The following is a 15,786-nucleotide window of genomic DNA, read 5'->3' on the forward strand; positions in this document are numbered from 1 at the left end:
GACATTAAACATGTAGTTAAAATGAAATAAGATGAACTTAGGTGTAAAAAGAGGTGTAAACAGAGTTAAAGAGCAGACATAGCTATTGTACATAACTTCTAGGTGAGAAGAATCTTCTGAGAGTACTAATAGTAGATAGTTTCATTAAAAAAAAAAAGTAACAACATTTTTGATTGACTCCATTTGACTCCATTTATGTCTTTGGGTTCCTCACCCCTTCATACAGTAGACACTTTGCCTGTGCAGAGAAAAAGAAAACAGTCAGAGGCTCTCTGTAGGGTGACATAAGCTGTGGTATATTTAGTGGAGACTGTGAGCTTGTGTGTCTCCATCAATGCCTTTGTGTGTTTACAAGTTTCTTTGCCAACCTCATGCCAACGCAGTGTGTCAGGGGGCATCCCCAGATGACAGTGAGGACAGGTGTGTGTCTGATCAGCCATGTCCTGGTTCCTTTGCCCCCAGCAGGGCCCCTCATTGCCCCACAGGGGGTGACATGTAGAGTGGGAGGACCAAGCTACGCCAAAGTGAGGTCGAGGGTCTGTCTGGTAGCTCACTTTCTGGCCACTAGAGGGCGTTGGTGACAAAGGACCCGAGTCTTCCTGCAACACAGCATAAACAGGATTCCACAACATATTTTTTAGCTCAGTTTTAAGATTTGATTGTAAGGCTTTAACAGCAATGAGGCGGATCTTGGAATTATTGACTTCTTCAAATGATCAAACATCAAAATGAAACGTCATGTACCCGACTGAATAATTTACTTCATATATCGTACACCATATTTTGAACTTTGTTCATTTTACTGTCAGTTACATTTTTCTCAGTGCCTCTATTTAGTGTTTTCAAACATCCTTTTCAAAGCATTTTAACTGCAGTTTATTACAATAGTATGTATCAACCTATACTAGTAATCCTTTGTTTTTTTCCCCTTGGAAATAAATAAGAATGGATGTTTTATTTTTGTTACCACACAAACAGTATTTCCTCTGATCTCAACAGGTCATTGAAGAAAGAAACGTGTATTTCCATCTAGAAGTTATAGCTTCCTTGTAAGATCGAGACACTTTTTGTTATCTCCGCCAAGAGAATCATGCAATCTGTCAGACTGTGAGTGAATGAGTGTGCATCCTTGTCTTTTACAGCTAATTTGGTATTCTGCTGCAGAAAACCGCTTTATATTTTGAGTGTCTAGTTATGGCTGCATGCTCAAGGACCTCTCATGGTTGCGGTGACTCATACTTTCTCAAAACACCTTTTATTGCTTGTTTTTACTGCTATTGACTGTCTACTGACTCCTCACTCATTACTCTTAAGGGGCCACTAGTGATAACACAGCTAAATGCATTTCCGACCCCCATCCACTACTTTGTGCTCACAGTGGGTGGATAACAGTTTGCAGGGTGTCTGGCAAACAGCCAACAGCACTATCAGTACAGACATTTCTGTGTATCTCTCAGCTGCTGCTCTGCGCTTCACTTTTACTCTTTCGGATGAGCCGGTACACATACTGTTGATCCTCACTGCAACTTAATTTAGTTTTTAGCAAGATAGTTTGCCGTTTTTGACTTTTATACGGTGACTTCGAGCCGATTGCTTGCATACGTCGCTGCTTGTTTTTTGACTTGAAATGTTTGTACAATACTGTTTTTTAGCCCATTGGTTGTGTACAACACCAGTTGAGAGTTCACTTACTCTTTCATTACTAAGCGGTCAGGCAGTTTAATTTTGTTTTTGATAAGATTGTATGACACGTCTCATACGACAAGTTTGAGAGCAACAAGCACAACTAATAATGTGTGTAGTCAAAAATGTTGAAACCTGTTCAGGAGTTTCAGGACAATAATCTGAGTCAAGAGACCTCAAGCAATACCAGCAGGCTTCAGATGGGCAATCTGTGAGAACACAAAGACAAAAGTACTACACCACTGTTTTTAAAAAAAAAAAATAACCTCACATGTGTTGGTTACAGACACAATACATCAGTTGTCTGTTTGAGACTCACTTTGTGTGTCGGAGAGATGAGATGTCACTGAAGTCCACTCTTCCTCTGTTGGCATGGGGGACAATGGGACAATGGCAACATCTTGTGTGCTTGTGGCTATCAGTGTCTCCTGTGGTAAGGTCTCTGCATCACTGATACATAGATCCTCCCCGACCTTCATCAATCACACCAACCATATGGACAAAAATCTTTAATTTCTCTCGTTCCAATTTTCTTTGAGGTAAAGGAACTCTGGTGGTGTAGTCTCAATTTTTCTTTTCAAATCTGACCTGACTTGGCTCTACCTCTCCATTACAGGCTCCAATCTCGGCCTGGTCGTCCTCCCCCGGTTCCTTTAGGTTTTGGTGCTCGTCGCTTTCCTCGATGCAGCTCTGAGTCAGTGTGTAAGCCTGGGAAGAAGTCGTCCCACTGAGGTTTGAGAGAGAAGCAGCAGACTTTTTAAAAAAAAACGTGTCTTCCTAACCGCCCAACCAGAAGGTTATCAGCCAATCAATCTGCAGCCGATTACACTGATGCAGCTTCTACTGTTACACTCAAAGCGAGCCCCTGATTAGGCTAAAACATTCGCACTCTCCTTCTCTTACCTCTGGGTGCTCTCTCCCTGTTCCTCCTTCTCTCCCTCCATCCCTGCTCATGTGTCTCCCTCCCAGGGTGCCTGACGTGTTATTTCCCCTTAATCCCACCGTTCTTTGACTTTTCTTTCGCTCTTTCTCTGCCCCTGTTTGTCCTCCTGTCTGTCTGCCTCTGCTGTCTCCCCTCCCTGTCTGTGTGTGAAACGGAAACTCCAGGCTTTCAATATTTGATGTGTCTGAATAGCTCACAAGCAGGTTTCTGTCAAGAGTAATCACGTGAGGACCCTGATGTCCCTGCGGTGGAGTCCGTTTTGACATAAACAAGCCCGTTAAAACCAACACTAAATACAACTTCAACACTTAGAAAATGTCTGAAAACTCGGCATTGCAGCCTTACACCAAGAATATACAGATGTAGATACAGAGACTTACTTATTCATGTTATTTACAACATCACAGTGAAATATGTTTTTTTCCACATGCAAAATGTCACTTCAGAATTCTGGATGAGTTAATCAACCAACCTTTGATCTTTGTCTTTCTATGCATTTTCTTTTTGTTTGTTGTATATTTTCTAATCACTAAATGGTTTTCAGCTGAAACTATTAGACAATAGTCAATAGATTGTTGAGTCAATCAAACTATTTTAATAATTGATTTATGTCATTTCTTAAGCTACATTTCTAAAGGTTCCCCAGTTGTACGTTACATTGTGTTCATCCAGGACTGCCATCTTATGCACACAGCAGCAACATGACTGCATTGTAAGTTACACATTCATCCAGCAGATGGAGGAAAAGCATTTGCTTTGTGGCTCTTAAACCATAGGCGAACAAGACCAAAAACCACAACAATACCCTGGGGAATGTCTTTCTTTCCCTCTTTCATCCCTCTCTTTTGTCCATTTTGTCCACCAGATTGTCTCCTGCATAGTCCAGGAGCATCTCTTGCATGAACAACTCTCTATTTCACTCTCCATTGATGAGTTTCCACTATACAAACTCCACATAATCCTGTAAGATATGATAGGCAGCACACATGAATGAATGCCATTTTCAACTAAATTATCAACTAAATTATGTGACTTGGGTTTTAATTTCAGGGTCGTTTTAAAGAGCTGCGGAATGTGTGTTTCTGTGTGTGTGTGCATGTGTGTGTGTGCATGTGTTGTGTTTGTTTGTGTGAGAGAACTGATGCGTGTGTCTGCCATGTCTTCCTGTAAATGCACGGCAGGTAAGGAGTAATTTGAGTGTTTTTCCTGTATGTGTGTTTTTTTGTGGGAGGAGGGAGACAGGAACATAAGTGGCGATGACTCACCAGTCTTTTGTGACAGTGGTGCAGAGAGAGTGCTTTTCACCCATTTCGCTCCCTTGGGGCTTGCATACAAAACAAGAAATGGAGAGAGGATACAGAAGAAAAAGAGAGGGAGATTGTGTGTTAGGGAGCATTAAGGAGAAGTGGGGGGCATAGATAATTGAAGGAAAAAAGGGAGACGATAGGAATGAGGGTAGAGAGCAACATAAAGGATGGCGAAGACGAGATGAAAGAAGAGAGCAAAAAGACAAGGGTTGCAGAGATCATAAACAAAGGATGCGTATGCAGGGGAGAGGCCTTTTTGCAGCTCTGCCTCTGTTGTCCTAATGGCTGGTGAAAGCGTGGTTGATGGAGCATATTATGTGGCAAAGATTATGTCCAACATCGGTAGTTTAACAATGAACAACAAAAAATTTCGAAAACATGGAAAGAAGAGTGACGCCATGACAAGGTTCAGATTTCTTTTTAAAAACTGAGGTCAGCAGTAACATTGAATGGAAAGTTCTGAACTGTCGGAGCAGCTTTCATATTTAAAGAAGATAATTCATATATTCATGTTTCTCAGCCACGTACTTGCTCAACCACTCAGTACGTTATACACGCAAAGTGTAACATGTGTGACATTCTCTGAGGTGTTTTATGGCGATTCAAGTCATTTTGTGAGACTTACCAGAACTAAACCTTTTGGTCCAAAGGTATTCATTTCTAAATACTTTGAAATGTCATGTCTTGACATTCATGTGCTCAGATCTTCTAAAACTGACTTAAACATTCCAAAAATATCTTTCTGTTGAATCTTAGTCATGCACAATACACGTTAAACAATTAAATCAAACTGTACACTGTGAGCAAACCTGAATATGAAGCAAAATAATTCCAATTTAAATGTATATTGGACGAAATAAATGGCTTCCTGGGAAGGCTTGATGTCTTAAAAACAATGCCACAAAGCTAGGTAAAGTTCCAGGTTAGATAACATCTAGCAGCATTTCTCAGTTACAAGGGAGGGGTGGAAATCAGCACTTTGACCTGAGTTTTCCAAAGCGACAAGGCCAAAAAGGGACTTCAGTCCAAAACTTTGCACAATCAAGCCAAATCACATGACATAATGGCAAACACAGGTAAATGTATGGAACAAGAGGAAGAGTGATGTTAAAACCAACCAAGAAAGTTATGATGGCATGTACAGTGTTAGTTTTGAAATTTAATCTCAGTTTCACCTGAATCATCTCAGAATCTCTCTCTCTGTTGAGATGCCCAATAGCCCAAATGACTTAATTATGCAACACAACCCAATAGAGTCGACATCACGTGCAGAGAGAATGAGGAAATATGAAAGAGGGAGCCACGTCGCACTTTCAGTGTGTAAACGTTCAGTATTACTGTGTAAACTAGTGTAACTATACTTTATATGCATAGCAAATTTTGATATGCTAATATCCCACTGGCATTTAAAGTTAAAGGTTGAGCCAAAGTCCCACTGCTTTAGAAATTCATGATCATTATTTAATCAGATTTTGAAGGTCTTATAGACGTATAAATTTACTATTCACACTCCTAATGGTGGGCATTTTTTCTTTTGGTTCCGCATCTGTAAATGCATGGGCTTCTTGGGGCCATTACTGATGAATTGCTTTGCTGTCAGACTCTTTTGTGCCAGGAGCTGGATGTATACCAAATCGTGTGCCTGTGAGAGTTAGAGGCTTTTAAAAAATTCAAATTCAATTTTAATTATAGCGCACCCACCAGGCAACTATAAATGATTACTATAAGGACGTAATATGATCTAAAGGTTGACATGCAATTATCCTATTGTGCTGGAATGTTCTAAAATGTCAATTGTGTTGTATGTCTCAAAAATATGAATGTGGGAATGTAAATAGCATCATCTTAACAATACTCTATTTGAGCACAGCTCAGCAGAAAGGTTTGATAGAAGACTTTTCATAAGCAACATGTGTGAACATCCTCTGCGAGTAACACATTACCAGTATTCATCAGAGCGGATCAGAGCGGATCTACTCCTTCAAATCTTCAGGGAGACTTTATAACTGATATCAAATAATCTTATAATGCATCAAATAGACTTCATACAGATTGTTGTGTATCATTCATCTGCCATTATTCTAATGCAAGCTAATGGGTGTGTTATATTGATCCCTACTCGCGAGGTTATGTTTTCCTTGTTTCCTGTTTTATTTTGTTACTCACCCCTTTCTGCATTGTGTGGGTTTTCCTGCCAGTTTTGAGCTGCCCGGCCATGATTAGTTTCACCTGTTCCTCGTTAGTACTGCAGTTGGCTCACCTCCTGCTCACCTGTTCTAACTTCCCTAATCAGTCATTCACTAATTACACTAGCTCAGATCCCTCATTCGTCTTAATACCTGTGTCTAGTGTTGCTGCCTTTTTCCAAGTGTTTGCTTTCGTTAAGTGTTTCCCAGTGAGTTGTGTTCCAGCTCTTTGGATTTTCCTTTTCCAATACCTGCTGGAGCTGCTTCATTTGGACTCTGTAAACCATTTCTTATATCATTAAAACTACTACTATTGTCTGCGTTTATGTCCAGTTCCTGTTTTCTTTATTGGGCCTTCTAACCGTAACTGGCTGTGCCAGTCATGGAAAATCCAACATGTAGCACATTACCATCAATGAATCATCGACCTTTTCAATTTTGAGTCAAACAACTGGAAACATTAAGCAACACTCATTGAGAAGATTAGCAGTCTTTATCAGGTTTGTTTTTAGTTAATGCTATTTCTGACAACTAGCCTTAAAGAACAGCTTCACAGCAACGTCTAATGTTTAATTTGATGATATTTAATACTGTGTTTAAAAAAGCCCAAGTGAAAATCATGTTATTATCATCATGTAGTGACTCAAATGTCTCTCACTCAGTCACGACTGCTCAGTCCCAAAGACTCTCATTGGTGTCTGGTTGCTAGATAACCGAAATAATCTGGGACAGCAACGATGGGATGGGGTTGACCCCTGTTGCTATGGAAGACATCGTGCTTTTGAATCAATTTAGTCACTAGACTCATTTCTGACATCCACAGTCACTGGTTGACAGGTAACCTGTCTGCATCAGTTAAGGTGACATGACATATTGATCAATATATAGGTGAGTAAAAAAGAGCTTTTTACCAATTAAAGCAACTGTCATTATGGGTGTTATTGATTTATTGGTGAGCTGAGTTGATTCTACGAACTCACTTTATTACTATTTTTTTGATATATCACTGATGCATATCACACATTTCCTACAGCACTTTGTAGAGACCTGGGTCCACGCTATAGGATCTTGTTGTTTGAAGGAGCTTCCGGAAGAGAGCAGAGGTGTCAGCAGTCAGAAAATGCAGATGTTTCCTCTCTATTTGTTAGATCTGAATCACAGCCTAAAGATGATAGCTGGTGGTACCTTAGCATGTGGATACAAGCGATTTATGTTGAGATGTTCCTGATGACAGCAGTATTTAGTGGAACTCGGTAATCAAAAGTTGGCAGTGTTTGGATGTTGTGTGCAGAGCTCTTAGCAGACACCTGTTTCAGTTCAACTTCACCTGTTTTTGGACACAGCAAGCAGTGCTTTCAGTTGCTAACGTTATCAACTACCCAGTGAACATTCAACATGGTGCAGCATTTACAGCCCTAGAGTCAGATATTTCCCTCGGGAATTGGTGGAGACCAAATCAGAGATCATATTTGGCCTGGGGTGGCGTTTTTAGTCATTGTTTTCAATAAGAGTGAAACATTTTGCACGTTGGTTTGCATTGCTGAGCACCTCAAATTTTTCATGTTTGCACCTTGAACGCCTTGAGTTAAAGAAAATGTACTGAGAGCTGAAAAGTGTCTCATGTTGTTAGTGTTTTTTTCTTATTGTGGTGACGTCTGCTAGATGCTTGAAGCTATTTGACTTCACCAACCATAGTTTTGCATGATATGAAGACAAAACAGCAGGCCTGGAGACATTGCCATTGGTGCAATAATTGTCTGCTGACACTAGCTGCAGACATGAGTGGTGTTGATATTCTCCAATTCTGCAAATGTCCACGACATCAAACTAATCCTTCGCATTTCCATACCAACAATACAGCAGCATATGTTACGTACATGTACGTAACGTGTATTTTACAGACTGGGCCACTTACGTAACTGCCAGGGGCTCCCATGTCTCTGTTGATGAGGCTGGCATTGCTGTTTTTAGACCTCAAACAACTTTGATAATGAAATCACAATGGCTACAACAAATAAACTTAATTTCATTCTGACATTAGTCAATGAATAACCAGATGGGATATCTACAGATGTTACAAGCCGTAATTCTAAATCTGCATTCATAACATTGTGTCCAATAATTAATAAACAAGCCAAGATGCAGCGATGAATGGTACCGTTGCAATCAACTGGTGAGCAAGCTGGCAAGATGACATGTGACTTGACCATATTGACAGCCTGGTAATCACTGCAGTGTTTGTACACTGAATGCATGTCAGGTTGGTTTTGATGCCAAACAAGCTGCAGCCAGAAGCACTTTCAGGAATTATAGCAGAAGGGCATTTTGCCCTGTGAAGTGAGAGTGAAGAGGATGTGGAAACATGATATGGTATATATATATATATATATATATATATATATATATATATATATATATATATATATATATATATATATATATATATATAGCTGATTGGCTGGCTGGAGGCAGAGGCAAACACAACTCAATCTTTATCTTGAATGCCAGCAGCTAAATTACTATACAGCAGAGAGAGAGAGAGAAAGAGAGAGAGAGAGATAGTGTGTGTGTGTGTGTGTGTGTGTGTGTGTGTGTGTGTGTGTGTGTGTGTGTGTGTGTGTGTGTGTGTGTGTGTGCATGCGCATGGTCCTGCGCAGTAAAGTGTAAAGATGGATGACTCATCCACCAATCATGTGACTCATCAATCACTGCAGTTACCATTTCCCTGCCTATTTCTAAATTTTTCTGTTCTTCGGTTTTTCCTCCCTCTTTTCATATCCATTTTTGTTGTTTTTCTCATGTTCATTTTTGTCTATCTTGGAATGAATTCTCTTCTATAGGTTTTCTTAATTTGCCTCTATATTAATGCAATTTATACGAGCCGCTCTGACGTTGAGCTTTAAGTGATTGTCTTTCTCTTTTGGGTTTTTGGATTGTTACTCAAGTATCAAGTGTTCTTCTTATGTGTTGCTATACAAGTACAACATAGCACTCGCCAAAAAGCCATTAAAAAACTGAACTTTAATAAAATAATTGCTTTTATTTTTTATCATATAGCAAAACTATTAATCATCATGCTGTTATTTACACATTGCACGGGCATATTTATTTCACACTGTACATCTTACAATGCTAAAGGTGACATCAACAACAACACTCTCCTTTTACAAGACAGATGGCTTCACTGTGGACACAGTGGCCCTCATCCTTTTAGAGATTTATTTTTTATGTTCACAGTTTATTCAGAGAAAACAACCATCTGGATTTCCCTTTACTGTTTTATTTTTTCTCTTTTTTTTGTTCTTTTTTTTTGTTCATTTTTTAAGATGCAAGTAGAAAGACGTGCATTTAACGGTTTTAAGCACAATCCCTGACTCCCCGGCCTGAAACTTTTCAATGAATTTCTTCTGAAAATGAACAAAATGTTTGTAGCTTCTTGGTGGCAATCTGTTTTTTAAAAAAAAGCTGCAGAATAGAGTGGGATTTCAAGTATTCTTTTTCTTTTTTTTTTGGAAAGAAAGGAAAAACAGAGATAATGGATGATGCAAGATAAATGACAAAAGAACAATGTGTGGAAAAAGAAAATAGGTAAGTGAGAATGTCAATTAAAGATGAACAATGAGAAAAGATCAGGAAGATAAAAATGACTCCTACAAGGTCAAGAAGTTTGATTGTGGTGGATCTGCCATACATATGGTGGATGTGCCATAAATATCTAGATCCCAAAATGATTGAAAACCCTTTGACCACCAGGTTGGAAGTGTTTAGTGTTTTAAGTTTGTGCTTTTGGAGTCCACAGGGTTTTAACATTATGATCGGTTGTGATAGTATTATGCAATATGATATGACCCTTATCGAACCATGCTGCTTGTAAGGCAAAAATCTGAATCTTGACTTTGAAAAACTGAAATGTGTTTGACACCTTTGCAAATTGCAGCTGTTTAAAGTAGATCCAATCTGGAATAACATGGGCAACTACACACATTAAATGCAACAAAAATATAATGTCATTGAACATTTGACAATACCAGTGTTCTTTTTTTATATATTTGTGTTGATAAGAAGTCATGAAACTGCTTTAGTTTTGAAATATGACAGCGATACAAGATACAAAGTGATGTTGTAAACATGGTTCTCTTAAAATGGGCATGACTGCTTGTGAATGTGTCAAAAATGTGAATGTTTGTGTGAGTGTGCGTGTGCGTGTGTCCTCTAGAAATCTCTGAACAATGCAAGAGCTTCAGAGATTGACCTGAATGGCGGCAGACATACACCATGGTATGTTCCATTTCAAAATGTAAACTGAGCAAGAGGCTGAATGTGGTTACAGGGAGATTAAACTGGGAACGCTCCATCCTCTCCCTGACCGAGAAAATCAACGAAGAAATACAGTGATTAAAACAACATAACTGGAACATTTTTACTTCAGGACCCTTCAATTTCCATCAGGCTCAATACACATATCTCCCCCGAGTCTTTTTCCCTGCACTCTCTTTTAGCTTTTCTCCAGCTACTGTATATTTATCACACCTCTTGTCAGTCCATCTGATCTAACGAATGTCCAAAAAGTCTCTCAATACATTCTGCGCTTCATGTAGATCCTCTCAATAAAGTTTTCCAGTTCCTCCTCACTGTCCAACTGAGGCACCAGCCCATCTTCCTCATAGTCATCTCTCGGTGTGACTTGTTGATAGTAGTACGGGGGTCGCCTTCCTCTCCTGGGTGTGGTTATTGGTTTGGGCGGAGGTAGGGGTTGGTAGGTCCGTGGGTGTGGAAGGATATAGTTAGAGATATAAGGGGTGGAAGGCAGGCGTGGCACTGGCTGCTGCCTCCAGCCCTGTCCACGATTCTTACCCCCAGCCCGGTGCCTGCGCCTTGGGGGCTGGAAGTCAAGTTCCTGGGGGGCAAATGGCTGGTCTCTGGAGGGGGAGGGCTTGCCATAATATTGTGGTTTGGGATATGGGAAATAAACGGGGTAGTATGCTCGATATGGCTTCTGGTAGTATGGATAGGAGGGGAAGGCTAAAAACTGTTTCTGGGGTTTATACCAGTAGTCAAGCTGCTTCTGAGGCTTATACCAATAGTCCTGCTTATATGACATGACTTTGTCCTTGTGCCATTTCTTGTTGGACTTGTTGTATCTATAGGGGTCTTTCTTGGGGTTTTTTGAGGCGGTGTAGTGGTAGATAGGTGGGGCAGCAAGAGGAGGAGGTACCAGAGGCCTGAAGCGTGGGGCTACAGGGTTGCTGTTGATTGGCAACTGTTGCAGCTCTTTCCTTTTCTTCTTCTTCTCTTCTACATCACTTATAATCTCAATCACATCATCAGCAGGCAGGTGAAGCTTGCTGCTGATCTCAATCAGCCTGTCGATCATTTGCTGGTCCACGTCGTCTTCGTCGGAGATGACCTCCTCGGAGCGCTTGTCCTCAGCAGTGTTGCTGGCGGGCCCCATGCTGCTTTTCTGCCGGGGCTTCATGTAGGACTGCTGCTTCCTCCCCATGTACTGCAGTAGCATATCGGAGGCAATGTCTGCCAGCCTCTGCTCCTCCTCTCTGGCTCGCTCCGCCTCCTCCTGCTGCCGAAGAACCTCCTGTTTCTCTGCGCGTGCTCTCGCCTCCTCTTCCATGTGGGAGAGGCTCTCCTCTTCTTCTTCCACCTCCTCCTCCAGCTCCTCTCCTTCATCCTCAAAGTCATCCATGAAGTTGCCCCCATTAACGGGTCGGTTGCGATCCTGGTTCTCCTCCCAGTGCAGCTTCTTTCCGGCTCGTGCAAGCTGAGTGTTGTATGCTTTGTAGCCCTTTAGAGGAGGCAGGATCTCATTATCTTGGAGACCCAAGTCAATGTTTTGGAAGTAGCCTCTTATTTTGCGTTGCAAAGATGGATCATCTCCCTGTGAGGCAGAACTTTGTCTGGCCTTCAAGAAACGTTCTAAATGATTTCCCTCCTGCCCCTCATCTTCCTCTTTCCCTTCTTTCTCGTTTCCACTATCAGTTCCCACATCCTCCACAGACCACCCTTGATTCTCTTCTGACCTTGTGTTTTTATCTTCCTCATCCCTTTCCTTTAAGTCCTTACCCTCAGCAGCTGTCAAATGGCCTACAATTAGCTGTTCAATAGCCTTATCAGCCCCTCGCCCCTCCTCCTCTTCCTGCTCCACCCCCCTCTCTCCCTCTGTCTCCCCTGTTCTACTTATCTCACCACCCACCACGCCTTCAATAGAGGGCAGTTTCTGACTCTCATCCTCTTCCAAAACTCTGTCTCTGCTCATCTGGATTGCACTCTCCCCCGGGTGGTCCAGGGCCTCCAAAAGCACAGCGAGCACCTGCGCAGGGTCCATCACTTTATCTGATTGGTTGTCTTGACCCGGGCCCTGGCCCCGGTCTAGTGAACCGTTGTCAGGGCTGGAGAGACTCTTGGGTGGGGGCGAGAGAAAGGGGGCGAGGTCGTCCTCTCTAAGGTCTGTCCGGGTGCGCCCCTCCACCCCTCCCTCACCCCAAACAGGGGCGGTGCCAGCCAGATGTGGAGTGACAATGAGCAGGACCAATAGAATGAGGTGGGCTGTGGAAGGGGCGTGATGACAGGTCATGACCATGCAGAACTGGCAGGAGGGAGGTTAAGCACCTGAAGAAGAAGGAGGAGTAGAAGAAGAAAAAAAGGAAGGAAGAAGGTTGAGGGAGAAGGACAAAAGACACATGAAATTATTTTGGATTCACGATTACGTTGAATTTAAAATGGCAATATAATCATTTAAATAATATACAGCTGTTTTATGAACAAAAAAAGATGATGACAGATGATACCACGTACATAACTCATTTAAAGACTAAAAAACAACTAACATATAGATTACCATTCTAAAGCAGTTTGCACTGTGAGCAGTTTAAAATGAACAAAGGTTTGGGAACAAAGCAGCGGTCTAAAGAGCCAAGCCAAATCCAACAAAGAAAGTTGCTCATTTCTCTCTCTCATATATGTTTTTATTATTCTGGATGTTCATGATGTGAAACCTAATCTATAATATTTATTTTTTGTTCTGTTTTTTGCGTATCTGGTAACACAGAGATGAGAGTATTTCATCGTCTTTCGATATCTAATTGCCCATGTATTTCAAGTGGAAGGTAATAATTTGCATATAGAAATTGCACTTCGAACCTGCATATGAGCCATTTATGTGCCTGTAGTCGCGGCGTTAACCCATCAGTCATTATCTCGCCACCACGCGAATAAATTGATGCATCTGCTCGAATTTTTAGTATTCTGTTAGATTTAACCGAGTAAATAATAATAAAGAAATGCACCCATCGAATTTACAGTCTGAATTTTTTTGCATAAAAAAAGAAAAAACATCTCTCACCACGTTCTCCAATCCAACCCAACCAGAACGCACGTACTTGCCATTATGAGCGCAAAACCTCTATTTGATAAGAAAGAGGCAGGAAATACAAATTGATCTGAGCTCTGTCTCTGTATTAGCTGTGATTTTGGTAGTCCATGCCTCAACGCGATGTGACCAGGACACCGGTACAAAGACTGCACGCGCGGGGAAGTCATGCGTAAAGCTGGGGCTACGGTTGAGTTATTTAACCCTCCGGTTCCTGAGTGCTCCATCCAAATTGTAAATGAGCTGGATGGTACATTTGAGAGGATACAGCCTTTTTTGCGCAAGGAACGGGAGAAGCAGTCAGTAAGTAACGCGGCTTTGTCCTTGTGTGGTGTGGGCATGTGTCTCTTCGGTGGCACTGCTGGAATGCAGACAAGCACGAATTTGGGTAGCGCAGCGTGCAGCCCAATTTTTTTTTACAACTATTTCCATTTTTATAAACTGGATCAGCAGGGTGGAAACTACGACAAATCCAAATCCATTCAATAGCTGGCCTATACAGAAGGCGTGATTTTCACTATAATTAAATTGGAATTTAAAACAAACGCTTTACTGTGGTTTTAACCCCCTAAAAATAGCATTTGTTTTGTTATATCCATCTTTAAAAAATATTGGAAGATTTTTACCGTGTCTCTTGAGCAGCAGCTAAACGCAGAAATATTTATTACACATAATTCTCCACGCATTGTAAAGGCTCAACTCTTTAATTATCGCCCCGAAAAATAAACATGAAATAACATATTCTACTGTTTTTTTTCTGTTACAATAATGCCTTATTACACGTATTAATACATTCATGTGGTTTTCAAATCAAATGTGGTTATTTCTCAATTTAGTCATAATTATAAAAGTTGAAAAATAGTAGAACATAATAATTGTGAAAATATTTCTCAATAGTTGCAAAATGTATTCGGTTTTACTTCAAAACAACAGATAAAACATAAACAGTCGCAGCACATATCTACTTTTCAATTAGACAACAGTTGCCTAGTTGTGGCCAACAGATGACTTCTTCTAATTAGGTTGAGATTTCTTCCACACACTTACACTTACAACACGCCTCTCTCTTACTATTTTTCCCCCACAAAATAAAAAATCTGAATTTATGAACTATTTGATAAATAGCAGCAAAGACCGTTCTGATATATCTAATTCCAATTTATAAATGATAACATGAGATTTCGTTACACTTACCTTTAGTCCCACTGGGGGGTGGGAAAGTGAAACTCACAACGCGGTTAAAGCCAAGATTATTTCATGTAGATCACCTGATAGAATTTCAGTTTTCCCCCCTCTCTCTTCAGCTCGTGGCCAACATGGAGGTAAAAAACAAACTGGCGGATCTTTATTTAGTTGTGCGTTGAGTTTGTATGGCAGCAGCCCTAGTGCTAATGTACAATTGGGTGAATGTTTTCAGCCCCACTGTCAGCGCAACTTTATTGTATATACCCCTCACTGAACCACGTGACAGACCCCCCCCCCCTCCCCTTCCACCACCCCACACCCACCCCTCAGCTGCAGGCAGCGCTGACGTCACGTCCATTGATAAGAATGTTGGTGTGGAGATGGCACTGTGAGTCTAGGCTGGCCCCAGCTGATGAATGAACGGAAATGGCATGAATGAAATAGTACTTTTCCTCAATGAAAAGAGAAAATTGTAGAGATAGAGCTGGTGCGCAGCCATTTTCCTTCTCGCATGTTGAAGGTTAGTGTGTTGCTTCTTCCTCCCTTGTTCCTTCCTTCCTCTACGCATGGGTTTGTCATGGATTCAGGTGCTGGGGGTGAGACAAAAAAAAAAGGAGTGACCCCATTCACAGGCTATCAATTAAGGTCATTTAGTGACGTGCTCCAAAGAATCAATGACTTGTATCTGCTGCTGCAGACAGAAAAGTGGTGTGCACTCCAGGGGATGATTTCTCTTGCAGCCTCGTAGGCTTTTGTCTGAGGTGGCCCTAATCCTCTGTGGCTACATGGCTCATGGGCCACGGGGAGCAGTGCTTTGCTTCTCAATTTCTGCTCAATTTCCAGGGATTGCACAATGTTCCACCCGCGGTCTCACATGATTTCTGGCTGCTCTCCATCTGTCAGCGGCACATTGTGCTCTTTACATATCACCATTCTTTCTCACACCACAGAGACACAAGTGAGTAACCGTTTGTGTCCAAATCGGTAACCCTTTACAAACATGCTTAAGTGACTCACAGTGATTTCAGGCATGAATGAATATTGGGCGTATCATACATAATGTTGTTCGCCATTCAGAAATTAACTCCCTTTGATTTTATG

At 41.2% G+C, this 15,786-nt stretch overlaps 2 protein-coding genes across 2 annotated transcripts; both read right to left on the reverse strand.

The window, feature by feature from the left end:
• LOC137803035 (uncharacterized) lies at positions 1 to 2,729 on the reverse strand. The gene is made up of 6 exons (XM_068601285.1): positions 2,587 to 2,729; positions 2,272 to 2,410; positions 2,003 to 2,156; positions 1,819 to 1,892; positions 369 to 599; positions 1 to 238 (listed from the first exon to the last, which is right to left on the reverse strand). The coding sequence occupies exons 1-6, from the start codon at positions 2,625 to 2,627 to the stop codon at positions 194 to 196; spliced, it is 684 nt and encodes a 227-aa protein (XP_068457386.1). The 5' UTR covers positions 2,628 to 2,729; the 3' UTR covers positions 1 to 193.
• Positions 2,730 to 9,133: 6,404 nt separating this feature from the next.
• Positions 9,134 to 14,897, reverse strand: si:dkey-175g6.2 (neurosecretory protein VGF). Its single transcript, XM_068601451.1, has 2 exons — positions 14,695 to 14,897; positions 9,134 to 12,740 (listed from the first exon to the last, which is right to left on the reverse strand). Exon 2 carries the CDS (start codon positions 12,709 to 12,711, stop codon positions 10,693 to 10,695), a length of 2,019 nt encoding a protein of 672 aa, XP_068457552.1. The 5' UTR covers positions 12,712 to 12,740; positions 14,695 to 14,897; the 3' UTR covers positions 9,134 to 10,692.
• Positions 14,898 to 15,786: the final 889 nt, after the last annotated feature.

The sequence above is a fragment of the Clinocottus analis genome, unplaced genomic scaffold (genome assembly GCF_023055335.1).
Source record: "Clinocottus analis isolate CAN_PGR_092001 unplaced genomic scaffold, fCliAna1.0.p SCAF_5, whole genome shotgun sequence".
Taxonomy (NCBI): domain Eukaryota; kingdom Metazoa; phylum Chordata; class Actinopteri; order Perciformes; family Cottidae; genus Clinocottus; species Clinocottus analis.